General features: G+C 42.6%; 1 protein-coding gene across 1 annotated transcript; it reads left to right on the forward strand.

The window, feature by feature from the left end:
- The first annotated feature begins 2,063 nt into the window (after positions 1 to 2,063).
- On the forward strand, positions 2,064 to 8,605 carry LOC120440820. The gene is made up of 3 exons (XM_039614135.1): positions 2,064 to 2,102; positions 2,512 to 2,562; positions 6,507 to 8,605. Coding segments are annotated over exons 2-3 (1,614 nt in total). The 5' UTR covers positions 2,064 to 2,102; positions 2,512 to 2,560; the 3' UTR covers positions 8,119 to 8,605.
- The last annotated feature ends 7,228 nt before the right edge of the window (positions 8,606 to 15,833 follow it).

Here is a 15,833-nt window from a genome sequence, read left to right on the forward strand (position 1 = left end):
CCTGGGAACGGCTAAGATACTGCGCAGGACCCTCAAGCTCCCAGGCCTCTGGTAGAGGACCCGAGCTTGAAGAATACACCCCCGGCAGGGGCGAGCGGGGAATTTATACATATGCACACACACACACACACACACACACACACACACACACACACACACACACACACACACACACACACATATGACAGGGGTGGACTCCTCCTTGATCTTCCAATTCCTGAGGGGTGCCCAGCAAATTACAACCCACATGGTCTTTTGCACCTCTGGTGTGGCCCTGTGCCCTGTCTGTGCCTTGCCAGTGCACATGAGGCGTGAGAGAAAAGAGGTGAGTGAAGAAAAACAGGCCCCCAGCAGCCTAGGCCTAATCGTAAAAGTAGAGATAGTGTCTGTCTTCTGAATCCAAACTGGGAGATTCTTCCACAGAAGGGGGTCTGAAAGCTGAGGAAAATATCTTTTCTTTCTAGCCTTTGGCAGTACTCTTGCTGCACCATTTGAATCAACATAACACTAAAACTAAGTGGGAAAACTGGGTTTTCTTACTAAATGAAAAAAAAAAAAAATGCAATCATGTATTTAGAGAGCCTGAGAAGACTTGCATGCATCTCTTATTAAATGAAGATTTAATAAAAGTGGTTCTTCCTTCAATAAGTTGGACTTGTTCCTGGTGGATGCTGGACTCCACCAGGGCTGCCCTTTGTCACATATTCTGTTCAAAGAGGTGACTATTCTTCTTTGCACTCTCACCTTTTTGTAAAATATTCAATTACATTCAGTTCTATTTGTATAGCACCAAATCACAAAAACAGTCACCCCAAGGTCCTTTATATTGTAAGGTAAAGAACCTACAATAACTTCAGTTTTATCTGAATTTAGAAGCAGAAAATTAGGGTTTTTCCCGACTTTATGTCTTGCATCTGGCTTCATGGATAGATGGTGTTGGATAGCATCTGTATAGCAGTGAAAATGTATGCTATGCCTTCTGATGACACTGCCCTAAGGGAAGCATGTATAATGTAAACAGAACTGGTCCTAGCACTGAACCCTGTGGAACTCCATAATTAACCTTAGTGTGTGAAGAGGACTCTCCATTTACATGAACAAATTGGAGTCTATTAGATAGACATGATAAAAACCGCTGTAGGGGAGTACCTTTGATGAGTACAGCAGGTTTAAATCTCTATAGCAACATATTATGGTAAGAAGTATCAAACACTGAACATACAAATGGCATTTTTTTAATTATTATTATTTCCTTCTTTTCGTACTCGTATTTCTGAAATTGTCAGTGTCTGCCTTCACATGTGCTGATGAGATAGATGAAATTGTGGCCCTACTGCCTACTTGAATTTCTGCAGCAGCATTACCGATACTATCCCTTGGTTTAACATCATCTGGTGGAGTGTTCTCCGCACCATTCCCAGATTGTTTGGAAGCACAAGAACAATTTCCAAGGGTGTTGTGTGAAAAGGACAAAGACAAGCAAATTTAACCGTGGCAAATTAGAATAATTCACAGCCACCTCAACTCATGGGTGCACCTGGGATCTCAAAACCATTTCCTAACCTCTTCAATAAACCCAATGCTATGTGCATGTATACTTGCAAATGAGGCCTTTTCTTTTCTTGTTCATTTTGAAGAAACAAGAGTCACTGCTTCATATGGATGACCGGCATCACCAAATAATACACACAAATTCCCCAGTTAAGACTGAACATTTGTAATTCATTCTGTTCACAGCTGTTCACAGTAAAGGTGAAGTATATTTCCCAGCTGTTAGCTGATCAATTTGTAATGTAGAGGCTTTAACTGAGGTAAAAGGGTCCAAGATAAAAAGTCAGAGGCTGAAACAAGATGTGAGGAAAACTCCCAGAGGAACATCAGCCCTGACACACGTCACATTTGCACACACAGCGATGCCAGCTCCTGTTTCTGTTAAACACAAGGGAGGGGAGTAGAGCCGCTCTGTGTTCCTACCAAGTCTGTGGTTTCAAAGAAATCACATGGTCCTATGGCCCCTCCTCTGAGTGTATAAAACTCTTTCTCTCCCTCCTCTCTGCTCTTTCACCCTCCTCAGCATCACAGAGCATCCTTAGACAACGCGGGTAAGATCACTTCAACTGTTGCAATCTGGAGATCAAGAAGAATTTAGTGCTGAAAGAAACAAAACTGTTTCACTGGAAATGGATAACCTGATTTTATTTATCGTCTTAATCTGTTACTAAATCAGTGTGAACAGGAAGATTTAGTAAGGGACAAGCATCTCTTTGTGATGTTTAGAAGCAAATGTGATTTATTCTATGGCTTAATGATTTTACTGACAGTTTGTCAGTGAAGAGTAGACAGGAAAGACGTGGACAGAGTGCAGAGGAAGACACAGGTCAGACTCAAACTCGTGCTGCTGCATTTTAGCCATAGGGTATATGGGCAGCTGTTCAACCAGTGAGCTAAACTGGTGCCCAGAAGCAAAGTTGAATCTTCCATTAAAATCTCTCTGTTTTTCTGTTATTCCAGAGACCAGACTGCAAAGACACCTCACTGCTTGGAGCTCAGTCATCACATCATGTAAGTATTCCGTTCAATTCAATTTTATTTATATAGCACCAAATCACAACAACAGTGGCGTCAAGGCGCTTTATATTGTACAGTAGATCATACAATAATAGATACAGAGAAAAACCCAACAATCATATGACCCCCTATGAGCAAATTAACTGTACCATAGTACCATAGGTACAGTTAATTTGTGACCCAAAATGCTCGTTTTATGTTTTAATATGTCATCCTACTCTATCCCTTCAAGGTTATTAATCCACTGAGTGGGCATTATAAATGGTAATCAGCCCCATAGATGTGGGGCAGAAGGGTTCTCTACAGCTTCAAGTGACAAAGTGTTCAAAACTTGCATCATTATTTATGTACATGGATAATCAGACAACCAGGAAGAATCCAGATCTGGCCCAGTATGAATCCACTCTCACTAAAACTAATTTGCAGTGAATAAGTCTGTGTGTACTGGTGAGACAATTTAAATAGACAGGATTTTAATGTTGTTTATAGTACACCAGTAAGCACTTAAAAATAATATTTATGTTTTAAGTGTTGATGTGCCAGTTTTGTAAATGCATTTGTAGATATTATTGCATGTTTTACTGTCTTTGTGCTGATATCCTAAAGTTACTGTGCAACAATTTGTCACGGTTAGCTGGGCAAACCAATTATTAAAGGACCCAAGATGCAGTACTACTGAGGTGAGGGAGCTTTATTTATGGAGAGTGAACATACAACAAAGGCGAGGTTGGCAAAAACAGAACAGAGAAAACCTAAACTGGGAAAACTAAGCAAAAACAAATCTGAAACAGAGATGCAGGGAGACACAGAAAATGATGCAGGATGATGCTGGGAATGAACACAGACAAACCAGCAACGCACACCAGAAAACACAGGGCTTAAATACACACAGGGCAATCAGGGAAGACAGGAGGGAGACACGGCTGGGATTAATTGGAAATAACAGCTGTGTCCCAAAACGTCGGCTGCATCCTTCGGAGGACCCGGCCTTCGCGGTCTACGTGGGCTGGGTCCTTCAAAGACCGAGAAGGCCGGAAGTGCGAGGCTGTGAAATGGGACGGTCTAGCCTTCAGATTTGCGTCACCGCTGTGTCGGTGGAGTTTAATAAACTTGGCCGTCTGCTCCTTGCTATCTAAAATATAACAGGACACTGGCGTAAATTCTACCGTCTCACACTTCTGTTTAATCAGTTTTCTGTTTGACGTTTATTCAGCTGTGTGAAAATCCCGGAGGAACCCACCCGATGGATTAATAAAGTTTTATTTAATCTAATAATCTAATAACTTTGATCTCAGCCAACCCGATTTACTCCGGAACAAATAAAACAGCAAAAATAGGCAAACAATTACATTTTTAAGTTATCCGAGTGACTTATATATCATGTTTAACCTGAGTAGCGAAAGAGCGGCTAGCTATCGAGCGGGTGGGTAACAGACATCTCCGAAAACGTCGGCGCACTTTTGCAAATATGCGATGTCTTGATAAACCAAGCAGATATTTGAAGTTTACACAGCTACTTTCTCGCCTGAAAATATGTTAAAAGTTTTTTTTGTGACCCAGAAAGATTAATAAGACTAATTTTAAAACTTAGTAGCGGCCGCCATTGTTGGCAGCTGAAATTTGGCTGGACCGCGCTATGAATTCTGGGATATGGTGGGCCACGAAGGACACACCCGACCCATCCTTCAAATTCGGGGAAATGAAGGACGCATTTGTCGGCCGCATTTGAAGGAGTCGACGAATTGGGACAGCCTTCGTCGCCTGGCTGTGACCTAATCGGCCTTCAAATGCGGCCTCCGGAGGATGCAGCCGACGTTTTGGGACACAGCTAACGAGACAAGGGGAAGCAAAACTAGAAACACTCACATAAGACATGGACCTTCAAAATAAAACAGGAAATCCATGGACAGAACTCAGAGGTACAATACGGACTAAACTCTACACACGCAAACTTAACACAGACTGGGGAGACAGAACATAGGAAGTACAAAGGGCACAAAACACTAGGGATAATCATAAAAAACAACCCAAAATAACAAAACCACATAATAACAATAAACTTAAACATAAACACGGAGTCCACAGACTCCGGACCATGACACAATTAGTTTATATTGTAGTGAAGCAGTCACTAATCAGCCAATGCCATGAATTAAATGTTAGCTCCTGTACTAGTTAAGTAAAATGTTTCCTAATAAATATGCCAATGGCTTAAAATCAGCAAGCCTTGGGCATGGAATACAGTTAGGAAAGCTTGAATCATAGTTAATATCCTCTGTATTGACGAGCTCAGTAACAAACTGCATGTCTGAAAAAAGCCTAGCTGCATGATGCCGATGAGAAACCTTAGGGTAGAGATTTTTTTAGGTTTAGGGCCCGGATGGCTTGGGGATAGAAGCTCCTCTTGAGTCTCTGTCCTTGCCCAGATGATGCAGAACCTTCTACCGGACTGCAGAAGTTGGAACAGTTTGTTGCCAGGATGGGACGGGTCCTTGAATATCTGTGCTGCTCTAGTCCGGCATCTCCTGGTGTAGGTGTCCTGAAGATGTCCTGAAGCGGCTGGAGAGCAGCGTTCTGCTGTACGGATCACTCTCTGAAGAGCTTTTTGGTCCTTAACACAGCTGTTCCCAAACCACGATGTGATGTTCTGTGTGAGGATGCTCTCCACAGCGCCTGTATAGAAAATCCTGAGGATCTCTGGAGAGACCCTGAACTTCCTCAGTTGTCATAGGTGGTACAGGCGCTGCCTAGCCTTGTTGGTCTGGACCTGAATGTGGGCAGACCATGTCAGGTCTGAGGAGATGTGGACACCAAGATACTTGAAGGACTGCACCCTCTCCACTGGAGCTCCATTGATGATAATGGGCTTGTAGTCTCTGTGCTGACTCCTTCTGAAGTCCACCACCAGCTCCTTGGTCTTGCCGATGTTCAGCTGGAGATGGTTGTCCTGGCACCATGATGTCAGATTCTTCACTTCGTCCATGTAGGCCGCCTCATCGTTGTTGGAGATGGCGCCCAACACCACTGTGTCGTCAGCAAACTTCACAATGGTATTGGAGCCGTGGGTGGCCACACAGTCTGAAGTGTAGAGGGAGTAGAGCGGTGGCGAGAGGACACATCCCTGTGGTGCTCCTGTGTTGATGGTGATGCTGTTAGAGAGTGTTACAAACAAAGTCAAAAACCATTACACCTTGGCATACAGATGAAACCTCGTCTCTGTGTGACAGCCAATGGCAGTTTTTGCCAAGTACTAACATCAAATACAGGCAAAGTTCAGGAGCAATGAAGACACACTGCACTTGGTTCACCTCCCAGATTGCATCTGTGTAGTGGGTGGAAGTCCACCCCCTAAAATAACTGGGGCTCGCCTGCCTTGAATTCAACAGTTCTACCTGTGCTGTTGCTCCACAATATATTATAAATATAGGTCATATTTCCAAAATGAGAATTTGAACAACTCTTATTATGGAAACTATACAAATACATCCATATCACTTTTCTCAGTTAGGAATCTTGCTTTGAAAAAATAGACTATTTGAATGCACCCTTACTCTGATCAGCTTTTCTGGAACAGGAAACTCAGAGTAGCTGATCTCAGAGTTTAGTTTTAACCTATAGTTTGTTTAACACGCTTCCTGTAATAGGACCCTGGTGTCCATATTTCTCTGTCAGTTTTGTACTGTTTTGATAACTTGATGGTCTAACATCTGTAAACTGATTTTTTAGGACTGAAAATCTGAAAATACATTACTGTATGATCTTTGTAAGAAAGGTAGTAATCACTTCTCCACATGCAGAGGGACATTCTTACAATTATTTGTTTTATCTGTGCTGTTTTCATTTTAAACAGAAAGGTTACTGAGGTGATAATATTGTGTACTGAAAGTGTAAATGTCCCATAAAGATGTACTAACTAAATCTTTCTGTTTGCCCTTTAGGAACCCCAAAATCTTATATAAATACAGGGAAATCATTGAAAGAAGTAATCTGGTCCATTCAGGATGTCCTGCTGTCTACCAGCTGAAACCAAAGAAAGAGGAGTTTGGAACTCTGACCAGAATGACCGTTGGAGAAAAATATCTGCACAAGAAAAATAAAACCATCTTACTTGTTGGTGAAACAGGAGCAGGAAAATCGACTCTGATCAATGCTCTGTTTAACTACATCATAGGAGCAACGTGGGAGGATGAAGTCTGGTTTCAGATATTAGAGGAGGAGAGGAATGAAAATCAGACAGAAAGTCAGACACCAGATGTGATCGTGTACGAGATCTTTGGTTTTGAAGATAAAACTCTGCCCTACTCTCTGACCATCATCGATACTCCTGGATTTGGAGACACAAGAGGGACTGAACGAGATGAGATCGTCATTCGAAGATTATTTCAGTTGTTTGGATCAGAGGATGGAGTTCATGAAGTTCATGCAATTGGTCTGGTGATGAAGGCGAGTGATAATCGACTGAGTGACCGGCTGAGGTACATCTTTGATGCAATGATGTCACTGTTTGGAAAAAACGTTGAGAAAAACATTGTATCTCTCATCACACACTCAGATGGTGTGACACCTAGAAATGTTCTTCAGGCTCTTGAAACTGCAAAAATTAAATGTGCCAAAAATGACAGAAACCAGCCTGCTCACTTCCTGTTTAATAACAGACAGAATGAAGAGAGAACAGAGGAAGAAGAGCTTGGTTTGAAGTTTGCATGGCAAGTAACAGAGAACGGAATGAGGCAATTCAAAGGATTCATAGAAAGAACTCAACCTCAAAACACAAGGGAAACAGCTGAAGTCATGAAGGAACGAATGAGACTGACAGCCTGCATCCAAAACCTGAAAGAGAGAATCGAACTGGCTGAACTGAAACAGACAGAAATCAGACAGATTCGAGAAGCTCTGCAGAAACATGAAGAAGAGGTGAAGAGGAATGAGAATTTCACTGTAGAAATTGATGAGGTCTACAAAGATAAACAACCCATTGATGGAGGGATGTGGTGGTTGTTTTTTTATCAAGGAGCTGTCTGCTGTACAGTCTGTGAGGAGAACTGTCACTATCCTGGATGCACAATGGCCTGGAAACCTGAACACTGTGAGGTTATGAGTTGGGGCCGCTGCACTGTTTGTACCAGCAAGTGTCCTGCATCACATCATGTGAAGGAAAAGTGGAGATATGTGACCAAGACACGGAGAGTTCAGAAAACTGAGAAAGAAATGAAAGTGAAGTATGAGAAGAATAAATCAGAAAGTATGAACAAGCTGAGTCTGTTGCAAAATCTTGAATGGGGAATGAAACAGCTGACAGCAGAGAAGTCACTGTTCCTGGATGAGTCCTACAAACATGTTGTCAGACTGGAGGAGATCGCTCTGAAAGCTGATTCAGCTTCTACTATTGTCCACTTGGACTTCCTGATTGACAAGATGAAGGAGAGAGGAGACAAAGTGAAGGCCCAGAAACTGGAGGAGATAAAAAGCAGAGAGGGTGAAGGAACCAGATCACTACTGCACTACATGTTTGTTAAAATACCAGAAGCTGTTAAACATTTTAAGAAATGATATAGGAGAAGAAGGAGACTGTGAGCAGGCAGACAACCAGAATGTTTCATTATAAGGCTGACAGGTGGGATTGAAATGTAAAGATGATTAACTTCACATATTAAATATTTCATTTTGCTTTTTGTTATTGTGAGAGTTCAATATGTTATTATATAAAATATACTGTAATAGTTAGAATCAATATATAATCAATTTTTCTGGCATCTCTTAAAGCAAGGTCTTTTAGAACCACATCCACAGTAGCCTGATGTATTCCTAATGTCACAGGTGTTTAGGTATGATGAACGTCCACTCATAAAAAGCTGATTTGAAGTTTACCTTGATGTTCTGTCTTGATGTACATGTTTTGTTTCAATGTTTTACAGCAGCTTTTTACTACAAATCTAAACTCTGTAACAGTGATCAATGACTAATCCAATCCATGAGAAATGTTGTTCTTTAAGAGGCTTTAAATTTTTCATGTTGTTCAATAAACAGATTATGTGAACAAGTGTTTCATGTATTTCATGCATTTCATGTGTTGGCAGCACGGTGGTTAGCACTGTTGCCGCACAGCAAGAAGGTCCTGAGTTCAATTCCACCATCAGGCCGGGGTCCTTCTGTGTGGAGTTTGCGTGGGTTCTCTCCGGGTACTCCGGCTTCCTCCCACCGTCCAAAGACATGCAGCTTGTGGGGATAGGTTAATTGAATAATCCAAATTGCCACTAGGTGTGAATGTGAGTGTGAATGGTTGTCTGTCCCTGTGTGTTGGCCCTGCGACAGACTGGTGACCTGTCCAGGGTGTACCCCGCCTCTTGCCCTATGACAGCTGGGATAGGCTCCAGCACCCCCCGTGACCCTGAAAAGGATAAGCGGATGGATGGATGGTGTTTCATGTACTGACCAAAGTTATTGTTATTAAGTGAAGTCAGACTGAACTACAAACATTCTAGGTGTAAACTAAGTAAAAATGAATCTCTTTTCACGTCCTCAGGAGACTTTGATGGATCTTTTTATGTCTTTCGTCTTACTGGTGCAGAGATGATCCAGTGTAACTAGCTTTCTGTGACCGAGGTCACATTCACTCATGATTTTTCTAAAAACTGCAACACAGCAAAAGACAGAGCGAATGCAAACTTAATTTTTGAGAACCTCAAACTCATTTTGAAATTTTTAACAAAATTAAAAGTAATTCTTTTTTAAATTTAATAAAATAAAAATAAAATTTTAATATCTTTACTTAGAGAGATTTAAGTTTCTGTTATAAGCCTCAGTGTGATTTTCAGAGTTCAGCTGAAGGTTCAAACACATCAGCAGGTTCTGGCAGGACATTGAAAACACATTTTTAGTGAACACGTCCATGAACTGAGTCTTTGTCAGACATGATGGTTTGTTCTCATAAAAAGTTTGGAGCATTGGTATTAATTTTGAGATGACATTATCTCCTGTTGTCTGTGTTCATTTCAGTTCAGTCAGTCAGCCAGTTTGCCAGTCGTTTCAGTCAGCCACGTTATGTTCTGCTCATCCCACTCACTATAATAAACTCCATCAACTCTCACCGTGAGTCCTGCGTTTGGCTCCCTTCTTCTCTTCCTCTCATCCACACACAGGAGCTGACAGGAACTTTTTGAGCCCATAAACTTAAAATTAAAAATCATTTAAGTTTAAATTCTCAGAGATGCAGAAACTGTGGTGAGAGCAACAAAAATGACCTGGTGTGAAATTATAAATACATCCTTAAAATTACCTTTGTGTATATTTTTTAAAGGTATGTAATTGGTATAAATTTAAGTGACATGCACATGTGCTAATAAGTGAATATAGGTTTGGGGAAAGCTTTTACTCATATTTGTGATTATTTGTAGTTTGTGCTTTGTTGTTAAATGTGTTGTAATTTTGACCACTATTTTTTTTTATTTCATTATTTTTCTTTTTTCTCTCTCTTTTTATGAAAAGTGAAGTTAAAATTTTGTGTTCTCATAAAATGAAGAAAATCGAATAAAATGTCTTTTCAGAGCCTGAGGAGACATTGATGGATCCTTTTTGTTGACACATTTAATAAAAGTGTTCCCTCCTCATCAGTGACCTTCATGCTGAGAACATTAAAATGAGTCAAACAGAATGAGAGCAGCAGAGGTTCAGCCACTTGTTTGTTAATGAGGCTCAGAGTTTGAGGGAAATGTGTCATAGTCCCTGTGCCTCCCCGGTCGCTCATGTTGGCCACAGGTTTGTTTTGTTTTCTCTCCTGCTTGCCTGGGTGGAGCTCATTGTGGGCTCTCAGCCTTGGCCCTGGTCTGCGGTGATTACTACACCTGTTGCTAATCAGGCGGTGTCCCTCTTGCCTATTTAACGCTGCGGCACGGAGTAGTCGGGCCTGGATCGTTGAACCTCCCGTGTTTGTGCTCTCAAACTCAATTTTGACAGCCCTAAAGATTAATATCAGTTTTTACATGCTCCAGATGGCTCAGATAAAACTCGTCACTTTTCCACTACATTTTCCAACAACGTTTCAAAGAGCCAGAAATGGCAGACGGAAATGACGCAGGTCAAATCGTTTTTTTCACGCATGTGCAGTACAGGAACATAGTGTTTTCAGTGTGGATGAAAACGATTGAAAACAATAGTGTGGACGTGGAGCGCTTAGACGAAAATGCTGTTTTCAAATTTATCCGGATTTGTGTAGATGTAGCGTCAGTCACAGGAGACATCCGACTGCTCTGAGGACTTTCACTACTTCAAGTACACCTTCTTGATTTCTTTGCAGGAACATTTCAGAGCACCGATAAAGATAATCAATAACACTCAGTCATGGAGACTGAAAAGTGTTTTCTTATTGTTTGTAATAGCTGTGTTCTTCCACAGGGTGGAGCTGTAAAGCACAGGGTTCGTACGGGTGCTTGAAATCCTTGAAAATGCTTGAATTCTAATGTCGTCTTTTCAAGGTTTGAAAAGTGCTTGAATTTCAGATGTGGTGCTTAAAAGTGCTTGAAAATGTAACTGTATTTCATTCACAATAAATAGCTATCTGATTGAATTGTTTTCTTATCAGATAGAGAAATAAAATGAGACGCAAAAGCAAAATTTGCCCGCCTGGGCTGCCTTGCGTCTGTTTCAATATGTGACCCCGCCCCTCCCTCGGACAGTCGGGGATGAGTGCGCTAACATACCTGTAGGTTCCTGTTTTAATGAGTGTTTGATGGAAAACAACAATGGCGGAGTTTGCGTTCTCCAATAGCATGATAGGTGAGTCCTAGTAAATAATTTTCCAGTACGCGTACGTTACACATGCTATTTTTTAAAATTATGGTTATTATTTTGCTAGCTATCAAACTCGCTGGAGAAATGATTGAAATGCACTGAGTGTGATGCAGTATGGCAGCGCTATTACGGAATATGCTGTGAACTTAGCTAACATTACTTAGCAGTAGTATGAGTTAATTTACTCAAGTGAAAGCTTTAAACATTAGCCCGATACATAACTAGCTAACTTAAGGCTTTCTGATTAACCCTCCGGGGTCGACGGACCCAGAGTCTCCATTTCAACTTGGGTCGAACGTGCGGACTTCAAGCTATATACCAGTTTTTAAATTGTGTTGATAGGTCACGTAAAACCGATGTTTTTTTTTGGGGGTTCTGAATAAAACAGTGGCGTTTACTCCGGGAAGAAACGGTAAAACGGCGTTTTTTTATGGAGAGCGCTAGCAAACACCCTTTGCTTGTGAGTGAAAAAAGAAAAAACACTCCTTCCCTATTGGTGGAAAAATGTACCATGTCGACCAATCAAAAAATGATACGGCAACGTGGTATTTGGTTGTTGGGAAGAGAGAGCGAGTGAGCGAAAAAGAGAGAGAGTTTTGATACGTGAGAGATTTGTGATGTTTATCATGTTTGGAGTTTCAAGTTAGTGTGTTATCTTGTGTAGTTAGTGTGTAGTGTAGTCGTTTTGTTTTGTTTTGTGTGTCAGTTCTACTAGCGAATGTCACAGTTGCTCTCCAAAAGTTGAATCTGTTCATCTGGACGTAGCGTTTTGTGGGAGAAACGTTTCGTCACTCATCCAAGTGACTTCTTCAGTCTCAGCTGACTGCAGGTTTCCCCAAATCTTATAAACAGTACATTTGCATAATGACTGAAACCAGCCCACTGAAGGAACAATGGGCTGTGAGGTCAGTTCCTTAATCATAATTATGCAAATTCCCATGACCATTGATCAACAATCACTGACAAAAACCCACTGATCAAAGAACACTGATCAATGGCCATGAGTACCATTCACAGAGAGTTGGGGAATGGCTGCAATCACAGCATTGTAAGATGGCGAAAGATGTACCCTTAGGCCCCCTCCTCGATTCAGAGATGGTCTTTCCCTTTTCACGTAAATGGCCTCCTTGTCTAGCGCGGAGTCAAGGAGGCCATTTACGTGAAAAGGGAAAGAAAAACGGGACGATTCCGTTTTTTACGGGACGGTTGGCAACTCTACTAACTAACCTTATGAATAAAATAAACTTCACTATCAGTAACATCATAGCACCCACCCAGCTGTAAACTCCGTCATGCTAGCTAGCACGCAGTATGAGTTATTGTAACTGACGGTAAAAAGTCAGCACAACGAAAATAAACTACACCTAAACTTGGTTTATATCTGACTCAGATAGACTGCAGGTCATAACTTCTTACCTGAAGTTCAGTTCACCTGACACTCGGACCGGCGGCCGCCTCGGGTCTCTCAGGGTTCGCCAGGGGCCAGGGTCGCCCAGGGTTGCAGACCCCTAGAGAAATCAAAGAGCATGATTCTCACAGTGCTCCCAGAGGTCTCCAGGTGAGAGAGGGAACAATGCAGGAGGTGAATGACAGCATCATCCGCTCCAATGCCAGGCTGGTAGGCAAACTGAAGTGGGCCCAGTGATGAGCTCACCAGGCACCGAAGCTAAGCCAGGACCAGTCGCTCCAACTGTAGCTGTTGAGGTCCTTGGGATGTGGAGTCTTTGGCACTGGTACAACACAGGAGGTTTTCCAGAGCTGTGGGACTCTCCCCAACCTCAGGTTCAGGTTGAAGATGCGCTCCATCACCCCACACAGTTGGTCTGCACAGGACCTGATAACCCTTGAGCTGATGCCATCTGGACCCACTGCCTTCTTGGCTTTAATCCTACTCAGTTCTCTCCTAATCTGGGTGGTTGAGAGAGACAGGCTGGAGCCTTGTGTTGAATGTGTATTGGATGCTGTTGTTGGTGGTGGTCAAAGGAGCTTGTAAAGAAAAGCGTCTGGACTTCTTTAAGTTGCTTGAAGACTTTTCACCTCTCATCCGAGAAGCTTCTTCAGTTCTAAGGTCAAATGGTGTTGAGTCCCAGATTTAAACCTAGTGGGAGTATCCCCCCAAAGAAGGACAAAAGGACCCCCTGATGATCCTCTAATCGCCTGAGCCAAGGTGTGAAAATGGGTGTGGGTCCCAATCAGCCAGGGTTACGGGTGAGCTCATTTTGAAACCTGGCCCCACCTTATCATGCGAATTCCTGAGGTCAGATGGCCCAGGATGTGAGTGGGCGTTAAGGCGTCTGGGGAGGGAACTCAAAACTGGATTATAGATGGCAGACAGTTGGTGTCGTAAACCACCGCCTCTGTTCAAAGATGGTCGCTCACAGTGGACATAGATGGCCTCTTTCACTCCTCTTTCAAACCATCTGTCCTCTCTGTCCAGAATGTGAACATTGGCATCCTCGAAAGAGTGACCTTTATCCTTAAGATGCAGATGGACTGCTGAGTCTTGTCCTGTGGAGGTGGCTCTTCTATGTTGTGCCATGCGCATGTGAAGTGGCCTTCACAAGTGGGCTTCCGGTAAACTTCAATGTTGAGGTTGCCATTCTCTTCAATGTGCACAGCGCAGTCCAGGAAAGTCAAACAGTTATCCTTTGTGTCTTCCCTGGTGAACTTGATGTTTTTATCCACAGCATTAATGTGCGCAGTGAAGGATTCCACTTCTTGTTTTGACCCAGGTGTCATCTACATATCTGTACCAGTGGCTGGGTACTCTTCCTTTGAAAGAGCCAGGAGCCTTCCTTTCCACTTCCTCCATGTAAAGGTTGGATACAATCGGTGACACGGGGGAGCCCATGGCACAGCCATGTTTTTGTCTGTAGAAGCCTTTGTTGTATTTGAAGTATGTAGTGGTAAGGCAGAGGTCTAACAGTGTGCAGATCTGATCGGGTGTGAAGTTGGTCCTGTCTTCCAAGGAGCTGTCTTCTTGTAGTCGTTTTCTGACAGTCTCCACGGCCTCCGTGGTGGGTATGCAAGTGAAGAGAGAGAGTCCTTTTGTCCCTCTCGGGGGATACTCCCACTAGGTTTAAATCTGGGACTCCCCACCATTTGACCTTAGAACTGAAGAAGCTTCTCAGATGAGAGGTGAAACGTCTTCAAGCAACTTAAAGAAGTCCAGACACTTTTCTTTACAAGCTCCTTTGACTACGATGACCTGGATGACTGAGAACCTTCACAGACACGTTGTTGGTGGTGGGGAGTAGTGAGCAGGGTAAGTAGAGGAGGTGTGAAGTGACTGAGGTGTCAGGGTGGAACAGCACCAGTGGGGGTGGGTGAGTTTGCAGCTGATGTTGGATACTGTAGTCAAACCTGTTAAAGTAATTATTCAGTTCATTTGCCCACCTCACATCACCCCTGGGCAGAGAGTTCTGATCTTTGTGGCCCAAGATGGTTCTAAGGCCTCTCCAGATTTCGCTAACATTGTTTTACTGAAGCTGGTTCTCCATCTTCTGCCTGTAGCTGTCCTTCCCATTGCTTAGAAGGAGACATCCAGTGTCTGTGTGGGGGAGCCTCAAAACATGAACACTTGCCGCTGAAGGGACTGAACATGCTTCAACTTGGTGTGCTTACAGCCCACACTCACATTCCGGAAACCACTTGTAAATTTCCTAAAGTGCTTCAGTTCTTGCTCCAAGGCCATGTTAGGAATAAATGGAGGCACTCCCAGCACAGTGATCTGGGTAGAGGGCACTGCGAGGGGTGAAACCTGCATAAATTCATCATTTAAATATATTTTGCTCAAGGAACAACAAGTAAGCCTGCAGTGCGAGCGAAGTGCTTTAATGGGGTGAAATGATACTATAAGGTCATTAACATAAGATGGGGTCTGATTATTCAAGTCACTGTATGTGAGGAGCAGGATTTAAATTCAATTCTAGATTTAGGGAGCCAAAGAAGGGAAGCCAATATAGGAGAAATATGCTCTCTGTTTCTAGTCCCTGTCAGTACTCTTGCCGCAGTATTTTGGATTAACTGAAGGTTTTCAGGGAGTTTTATGACATTCTGATAATAATTATTTACAGCAGTCCAACTTAGAAGTAATAAATGCATGAACTAATTTTTCAGTGTCACTCTGAGACAGGATATTTTGTAATTTCAGAGATATTAGCAGAGAGAAGAAAGCAGTCTTACATATTTGTTTAATATGTGCATTGAAGGACATATCCTGGTCAAAAATGACTCCGTTCCTCGCAGTGTTACTGGAGGCCAAGGTAATGCCATCCAGAGTAAGAATCTGGTTAGATACCATATTTCTAGGAATTTTAGGGACAAGTACAATAACCTCAGTTTTATCTGAATTTAGAAGCAGAAAATTAGAGCTGCATCCTTAGGAGGACCCGGCCTTCGCGGTCTACGTGGGCCAGCTCCTTTGAAGACAGAGAAGGCTGGAGGTGTGAGGTTTGTGAAATGGGACAGTCTAGCCT

Source organism: Oreochromis aureus, linkage group 7, assembly GCF_013358895.1.
Source record: "Oreochromis aureus strain Israel breed Guangdong linkage group 7, ZZ_aureus, whole genome shotgun sequence".
Classification (NCBI taxonomy): Eukaryota; Metazoa; Chordata; class Actinopteri; order Cichliformes; family Cichlidae; genus Oreochromis; species Oreochromis aureus.